This window comes from Xenopus tropicalis, chromosome 9 (genome assembly GCF_000004195.4).
Source record: "Xenopus tropicalis strain Nigerian chromosome 9, UCB_Xtro_10.0, whole genome shotgun sequence".
NCBI classification, from domain to species: domain Eukaryota; kingdom Metazoa; phylum Chordata; class Amphibia; order Anura; family Pipidae; genus Xenopus; species Xenopus tropicalis.
Window position 1 is genome coordinate 25317163 of NC_030685.2, and position 9051 is coordinate 25326213.

The 9051-nt window shown below is 42.6% G+C and overlaps 1 protein-coding gene across 1 annotated transcript; it reads left to right on the forward strand.

Annotated features, from left to right (window-relative positions):
• The first annotated feature begins 4681 nt into the window (after positions 1 to 4681).
• fam220a (family with sequence similarity 220 member A) lies at positions 4682 to 8385 on the forward strand. Its single transcript, XM_002931954.5, has 2 exons — positions 4682 to 5088; positions 6694 to 8385. Exons 1-2 carry the CDS (start codon positions 4906 to 4908, stop codon positions 6712 to 6714), a joined length of 204 nt encoding a protein of 67 aa, XP_002932000.1. The 5' UTR covers positions 4682 to 4905; the 3' UTR covers positions 6715 to 8385.
• The last annotated feature ends 666 nt before the right edge of the window (positions 8386 to 9051 follow it).

The window sequence follows — 9051 nt, forward strand, 5'->3', positions numbered from 1 at the left end:
GGGGGCTGTTTGGGTCTCTGTGAACTTGAAATTCCAGGGCCTATTTTGAATCCCAGTCTGGGTCTGCTAGTACTCCAACACCAATATTCCCTATTGCCAACTATATATCACTGGCTATGAGCCCCCCCCTTCTCCTCCTCCTGCACAGTTAAAATAGCAATGGAAGCAATGCACAGTTTATATTTACAGTTTTATGTTTAGAAACAATATCATAAAAGAAGTAATACAGATCAGATGTGTATGCCATAGCAAAATATATGCTGCAAATTGCTAATGTTACAAACTTTGCCTATATTTGTTATACACAAATCTATATATGATAACCTTTACTGCACCTTTACTCTCTGTCTCAATAAAGTTTTGGTTTAAAAAAAATGCATTATTTAAAGCTAGATACACAAAAGGAAATCCGTTTTAAAATTCTGCATTATTTGATTCCGTAATTCGGAGCTTTCTGGATAACGGGTTTCCGGATAAGGGATCCCATACCTGTACAAAATTTGTCTAAAATTGAAAGCTGACCATACAGCTGTTTGGGTAAATCACTAAATAGGGGCAACATTGCCTGATATGGCAACCCACATACCTGGTCAAATATTGCTAATCCAAGCATTTGGCCCCTGGTGAACACTTGGATCCTAATTTAGGCCCATGCCACCCTAATAGGCCCATGGATTATTGACCCAATGGGATATTCTAATCAGCTTTTCGGGAGGTCCCCCATACACGGGGGACATGGTTTTCATTGAAAATTATTTTAAGCTGATCACTAATTATAGACCTTTCCATGGGAAGTTACATTGTAAGTTCTACTGGGACAGTGTCTGGTCTAGATAAATAAAAGCATACTCATCCTGATCCACTATTGAGAATTTTTTTTTCTATATGGATGTGGTCTGCTCTGGACTGGCCCAATCATTATTCTCTGTTTGTGAAAGGTAAGATTATGAATATATTTGTTCTGGAGTTCAGAAGATGGGTCTGAATTGCTGCTAATTTAACTTATTTATTTTACGTTTTTTTCTGTTTGAACAATCTTTGTAATTCTGTAAAGAGCAGTGTTGTGTAACATAACAAAATGTGGAAAAGCCCAAGGGGGAGTGGGAAATACCCAAATAACTATGAGTTCAGACATGCTTATTTATATTGCGCAAACATTTATACAATATGACCACTAGATGTCACTACACCTCTAACGTAACTGACTAACGTGCGTTATCATCTAATCTCAGAATTATTTGAGGGTTATTACACGTTGAAATCTAATTTTGTATTTTTTGCTCCAGAACTTTCCATGAAGGTTCTAGGATCTGGTTACTAGGGAAACCACAAAAATGGTTGGACTTCATTATGATGTTCATGCATCCTTTTTTAGTATAGGCACAAAAAGAACCTGAATGGACCCTCGCTGGACCTAATGACTCCCAAAAGATGGAAGAAGCCTTGGAATGAAAATGTGCTTTGCAGAGTTCTCAACTCACCCTGTTTTTTTGGGAGTCCCTTGGATTTATATGCTGCATACTGAACTGATTTAGGTGCAGCCATGCAGCATGCATATGTGTTAATTGCTAGTTAGCCATGTAGGATGGCTGATAAAAACTACCAATGGACTGAGTCAGGAGCTTATCATCCATGTCTGGGGCCCTCAGATGGGCCTACTGACTGATATCTGAGTCTTAGTGGGTCTCGTTTGGCCCAAGGGATCAATCTGACCTGGCCAAACAATGGATCTTTCAGAAAATTGCCACCTTTTACCTCTATGTCAAGAGGCCCAAACTAATTTGGACAAATCAGCTTCACAAGCCAAAAATGTGTCTAGAAAGAGTTATTCACCTAGTTTAACTACTTGTTTTTATTGTAAGAGATTATTTTCTTGTATTCTAGACAAACATGGAGAGCCATGTCTGAGTCCCAACCCATAGGTAAAGGAACACTGGCATAGGTGATCCACTTTTTATAAATCATAAGCCAAAGGTGCCATTGGCTACATAACAATATAAACTACACCCGTAACCAAGTAACTCTCAATAGTTAATTAAGACAGTTCCTATGTGTAACAGCACACGGGGTAATTTGTCAAATTTTACTGACCCTGTGTTTTATAACTCTGTGGGCTACTCCCCCCCCACCCCAAGTCCCTGAATGGAAACCACCTGAAAGCAGTTTTATTGCAGGCAGTTCTCTCTTGAAAAACAATTATTGTGCAGCAACAGTCAACCATGGGGGCTACAACCTCAATGGCCCCCTGCCACCCTTCGCCACATATCTTTTACCTGCTCCTTAAGTTACAGCTGAGAACGGGCAGGGGAGTGTTCGCATTGTCCATAGAGAGCGGGTCTGGGTCAGCAGGTGTTCCACTGGCCTAGTCCAACCCTAACTATGGGTCTCTGCAGATCATAAAACAAAGATGTGGAATATTGTGTTAGCTTCCCAAATCCTGAGACTGAATTGATTTTCCCCATATATTTTTTAGCAAAAATTCCTAAAGCAGAAAATATCAGATGTCAGAAGCCTCATAGGAAAAAAAAAAACAAATGCTGAGCTTTGTAAAGAAAATTCCCATAATGCCATGCTCCTGCACCAAGACCCCTGTACATGCTCAGTTTGTAAGACTATGAGGAAGCTTCCTGCTGATTGGCTCGGATCACACATTCCTAAGGGGGGGGAGGGAGTTCTTAGCATTCTTAAGGAAGGGGGATGCAGGAGAGAGGAGAGAACTGCGCAGACTCTGGCACAGGAAAACAAAAAAGCAAGAAATCCTGTTTATTTTGACAGAGGGCTCAGTGCAGCATTTCTGAGTGCTTATGGCTGTATTTATGTAGACCTTTCTGATAAAGCTTACTTAGTTTTTACCTTTCCTTCTCCTTTAACACAGCCCATTCTTTCCTATTGGTTTATACTTGCAGTGGAACGCTTAAAAGATCCAATAAAGGGGAACACACAAGCAAATGCTCATGTGTAGGAGCCCTTAATATAATCTGAATGTATGTCAAATGCAGTATGTTGCATTTAACAAAACAGCACAGGACTGTACTAAAGGTCCCCTGCTCTATCTTACCTGGCCTTCTATGGCAGCCACTGCCATCATTCTCCTAAGGGCTGTGGCACACAGGGAGATTAGTCGCTGCAATCCCTCCGGCGATTTACATTAATTACTAATCTCCCAGTGTGCCATAGCCCTATGGGTGACCCTGCTCCCTGCCATAAAACAGATTCACAGGAGCAGGGCCAATCACATTGCAGGCTTCCAGGAGGGTGGCCTGTGCAGTGGCCCTAGGGTTAAAGGTTTAGTTCTCCTTTATTAGATGTCATTTTGCCCTGCGGGTCTGTGGCCCAAGCCCGGACTGAACTTTTATGGTGCCGAAGTGAATGGTCACAAGTTTTTAAGTAATTTACTTTTATGTATTTTAAAATTTTATGGGGATCTGTACCTTTTTACAAAAACTGTGTTTTGTTTCATGATTTTGTTCTGTAAAACAAATGTTATTTATGATTTTACTATGAATTTGGTTTCAATAAAGCTCATTGAAACTGCTGAGGCCACACTGGCAGACATTGTATGCAGCAAAGTACAGGTATGGAATCCCTTATCTGGACACCCGTTATCCAGAAAGTTCTGAATTATAGAAAGGCCATCTCCCAGACTCCATTAAAAGCAAAAAAAATTATTTGCTTTTTCTCTGTAATAATAAAACAGTACCTGTACTTGATTCCAACTAAGATATAATTACCCCTTATTGGGGGCAGAACAGCCCTATTGGGTTTATTTAATGGTTAAATGATTCCCTTTTCTCTGTAATAATAAAACAGTACCTGTACTTGATCCCAACTAAGATATAATTACCCCTTATTGGGGGCAGAACAGCCCTATTGGGTTTATTTAATGGTTAAATGATTCCCTTTTCTCTGTAATAATAAAACAGTACCTGTATTTGATCCCAACTAAGATATAATTACCCCTTATTGGGGGCAGAACAGCCCTATTGGGTTTATTTAATGGTTAAATGATTCCCTTTTCTCTGTAATAATAAAACAGTACCTGTATTTGATCCCAACTAAGATATAATTACCCCTTATTGGGGGCAGAACAATCCTACTGCGTTTATTTAATGGTTAAATGATTCCCTTTTCTCTGTAATAATAAAACAGTACCTGTACTTGATCCCAACTAAGATATAATTACCCCTTATTGGGGGCAGAACAGCCCTATTGGGTTTATTTAATGGTTAAATGATTCCCTTTTCTCTGTAATAATAAAACAGTACCTTGTACTTGATCCCAACTAAGATATAATTACCCCTTATTGGGGGCAGAACAATCCTACTGGGTTTATTCAATATTTAAATGGTTTTTAGCAGATTTAAGTTATGGAGACCCAAATTACAGAAAGATCCCTTATCCGGAACACCCCAGGTCTGGATAACAGGTCCCATACCTGTACTGCAATTGGCACAGAATGCACAAACCTTTATCCATAGTTTCTAAAATACTGCTTCCCTGTCTAATTCATATTACTTTCCTATTAACAACATTGGCATTCTTTTTTTTTTTTTTTTTTTGCAACAATGGGGCAGCCCAAACTTTAGGGCACAACAAACGCAGATATAATTGCCTGTGGGCACATATGTTTAAAGCGATATTCGCGTTGGCTTTAGAACTATAACTTCCATCATCCCTGCGGAGCCTCCTCCTGAAAACCCCACAGTGGATAAATCAATAGGGCCTGTTCAGCCTGCCTGCTTTTTCGGCTTAAAGGGCGTCTCAGTCACATCTTGCCGCCCCGGATCCCAGAGAGCCAGGCCTGTAGGGAGACGAGCGCTTCCGGGTTAGCGGGAACAGCTGTTGTACCCCGCACCCAGCATGCCCATCCCCGCCCGGTGAGGGGCCGCACAAGTGGTGGGGTGTATGGCGCCTCTGGCCAAGCTGCTACTCTGGCTCTCCCAGTCCGCCGCCGCTCGCCATTATAGCCTTTTCGCCAAAGGGCTCACTCGCACCCTGCTTATCTTCTTTAACATGGCCTGGAAACTGAGGATCAAGTTCCCCTATCTCTATGTTATCGCCTCCATGATGCTCAACGTCAGGCTACAGGTAATGGCTCTGCTGAGGGGAGGGGGTGCTAAAATGGAGGATTGTGTGTGTGTCTAAAGGCAAAACATGGGACTTGTGAGACAGGGCAGATAATGTGCAAATGGAGACTATAGAGTGTATGTATGGGATCTATCTGAGGGGACAGGTAATGCACAAATGGAGTGTATGTATGGGATCTGTCTGAGGGGGCAGGTAATGCACAAATGGAGTGTATGTATGGGATCTATCTGAGGGGGCAGGTAATGCACAAATGGAGTGTATGTATGGGATCTGTCTGAGGGGGCAGGTAATGCACAAATGGAGTGTATGTATGGGATCTATCTGAGGGGAAAGGTAATGCACAAATGGAGTGTATGTATGGGATCTGTCTGAGGGGAAAGGTAATGCACAAATGGAGTGTATGTATGGGATCTATCTGAGGGGAAAGGTAATGCACAAATGGAGTGTATGTATGGGATCTATCTGAGGGGGCAGGTAATGCACAAATGGAGTGTATGTATGGGATCTATCTGAGGGGGCAGGTAATGCACAAATGGAGTGTATGTATGGGATCTATCTGAGGGGGCAGGTAATGCACAAATGGAGTGTATGTATGGGATTTGTCTGAGGGGGCAGGTAATGCACAAATGGAGTGTATGTATGGGATTTATCTGAGGGGGCAGGTAATGCACAAATGGAGTGTATGTATGGGATCTATCTGAGGGGGCAGGTAATGCACAAATGGAGTGTATGTATGGGATTTGTCTGAGGGGGCAGGTAATGCACAAATGGAATGTATCTATGGGATCTATCTGAGGGGGCAGGTAATGCACAAATGGAGTGTATGTATGGGATCTATCTGAGGGGGCAGGTAATGCACAAATGGAGTGTATGTATGGGATCTATCTGAGGGGGCAGGTAATGCACAAATGGAGTGTATGTATGGGACTTGTGAGACAGGGCAGATAATGTGCAAATGGAGACTATAGAGTGTATGTATGGGATCTATCTGAGGGGGCAGGTAATGCACAAATGGAGTGTATGTATGGGATCTATCTGAGGGGGCAGGTAATGCACAAATGGAGTGTATGTGTGGGATCTATCTGATGGGGCACGTAATGCACAAATGGAGTGTATGTATGGGATCTATCTGAGGGGGCAGGTAATGCACAAATGGAGTGTATGTATGGGATCTATCTCAGGGGGCAGGTAATGCACAAATGGAGTGTATGTATGGGATCTATCTGAGGGGGCAGGTAATGCACAAATGGAGTGTATGTATGGGATTTGTCTGAGGGGGCAGGTAATGCACAAATGGAGTGTATGTATGGGATCTATCTGAGGGGGCAGGTAATGCACAAATGGAGTGTATGTATGGGATCTTTCTGAGGGGGCAGGTAATGCACAAATGGAGTGTATGTATGGGATCTATCTGAGGGGACAGGTAATGCACAAATGGAGTGTATGTATAGGAGGCCCAACTTCCTGTCACCAACTCCATCAAGAGCAGTATATAAATTAGGGAGAGTCCCTGAAATAGGGCATTGTTGACAGCTCTGTGTATGTATAGCAACAAAGTCTCTACCAGCACTTTTGTCAGTCACTCTCCTCTATAATCTTTTTCAGGTTCATATTGAAATTCACTAAAATTTGAATCAGACTATGAAAACAGATATGAACTGGCTGTTTCCTGTGATGGATGGGGCACTTTCTAATCAGTGGCAGAACAAAGAGGATTTATACCATCTTAGCTTGAGTGAAGAAGATACAGCGGAGGAATTTGTGGGAAATCCAGTTCAGGAAGCAGATCATACTACTGATATAGTGCCCACTGCTTGGTGTACTAGTTTACATGAGAAGATCTTACCTCTGTTACTCAGGAAGTACCCTTCGGGCAAGGATCCCTCTTTGCCTGGCATTTCTAATAGCGATTCTATCAGAACATCTCCAGCTCCCCACAAGCGTGTTTACAGCTTCAAAAGGCCAAGAAAACCTATGCTAGAAGACTTTTCTTTGGATATATCTCATAAAGTACCCGTTGACTGGCTTCAGACACCCCAGCTAGGGGTCAGTGGCCTTCAGAGCTGGGGACACACTCACTGTAGCTACTATTCTCTTTCTTGGTTTACAGAGTTGCCCCATTCTAATTTGTAGCGCACTTTGCATCCTTTCATATCTGCCACCTTATGCAAAATAAAGCTGCTAGCCATAGAGCTGCTCAAAAAGCCCTGGCCACCCATGTAATGGGCCAAATTAGGCTGATCCAAGTGTTTGTTTGCTGATTCTTAGGCCAACAATTGGATCGTTATACAGGCCTATGCAGATTTGGGAGAGCACCAACTTGGTTCTTTTCCTTAGTGTTTTTCTAACTTACTGTTGGTTGGGCAGAGTGTTGGGAGCCCCCTCCCTTCCCATACATGTCAATAAGCTGCTGATTTGGTCTGAAGGGCACAAGTCAGTAAGTTTTATTGATCTATGTTGGCCACAATAGGCAGTCAATCCGGTCAGTCCGGTCTTCTCTGTGTGCCTGCACCTAGGCCAACATGCCAGCGTGAGGTCTAATTCTTGGCCTTCTTTTATCCACAGGCTGAGAATTGGGCCAGTGTTGAAATTAGCCTCATTATATTAATCTAAGTGCTCATCCCAAGGTGGCTCAGTTATTAGTACCAGTACTGGGTCTCCGAGCTGTGTTATTCAATAGGGTAGTCCCAGCAGTTGTTGCTTGTTGAGAAAGATGCTTTGTTTGTGATATGACAAAACCTGAAGCAACAGTTTGTCTTGGTTTATTGCTTTGGCTATGGAACCTAATAAGCAGGTAGTTTTATAATAGTTTTTTTTTTTTCATAAGCTACATACGAATTATTTGTTTAAAAGGGACAGTGAGGCCTTTCAGTCCAAGGAACAGTCTTTCTTTATTTAAAAAAAAATAATAATTTTATGTTTTATTCATAATAAATTACATATCTCATTTTCTTTTTGGCAGAATGTTATTTTCCCACCCTCTATGCCTTTTGTATCCAGCCCGAGCTTGCATGTATTACTATCAATCATGCGAGTTTGCTATTATCAGTGATCCCTTAAAATGTGAACAAATGTGTCCTATGAAACTGGCTACACTGTAGGGTATCAGCTGGTACTCTCAGTTGTGACCATTGACTGAACATTTGTTTTAATATAGGTAGACCAGCAAGAAGGTATAGAAGTGGTTCCATGGGTTTGTGTTTTTTTTCTTTCTAATAACTTTTGTCTCCCTTACTCATTTTATGGCTGTGGCTTTGGCCAGAGATAGTTACTGGTGGCCCAACAGCTACAAAGTTACCCATATGATATTAGATTGTGATATTAAAAGAGACTCTGATCAGTGCACACAGTAAGCCAGGGGTAGGGAACCTATGGCTCGGGAGCCAGATGTGGCTCTTTTGATGGCTGCATCTGGCTCGCTGCCAAATCTTTAATAAAAAAAAATAATGGGGGACATGGCCTGCGCTCGGCGGATAGAAGACGTGTTCTAAGCCTTAGAACACGTCTTCTATCCGCCGAGCGCAGGCCTCGCTCTCCTCCGCATCGCATCCGGCGTCCTTGGGAACCACCTTACCTTGCCCCTGCGCTCGGCGGATAGAAGATGTGTTCTAAGGCTTAGAACACGTCTTCTATCCACCGAGCGCAGGCCACGCTCTCCTCCACATCGCATCCGCATCCTTGGGACCCACCCTACTTTGCCCCACAGCATCCGCGGCCAAACATATTGTATGGCTCTCACAGAATTACATTTTAAAATATGTGGTGTTTATGGCTCTCTCAGCCAAAAAGGTTCCCAACCCCTGCAGTAAGCTATCCTTTTCATCATCTCTTTAGGAAAAAAAAACAGTCCCTAGCAGTGGCTAGAGGTCAATTTACAATTAAAAAATACAGTAAATCAAGGCTGTCCAACTTGAGGCCCACAGGCCACATGTGGCTTTCTTATGGCCCCTGGTCAGTCCTAGG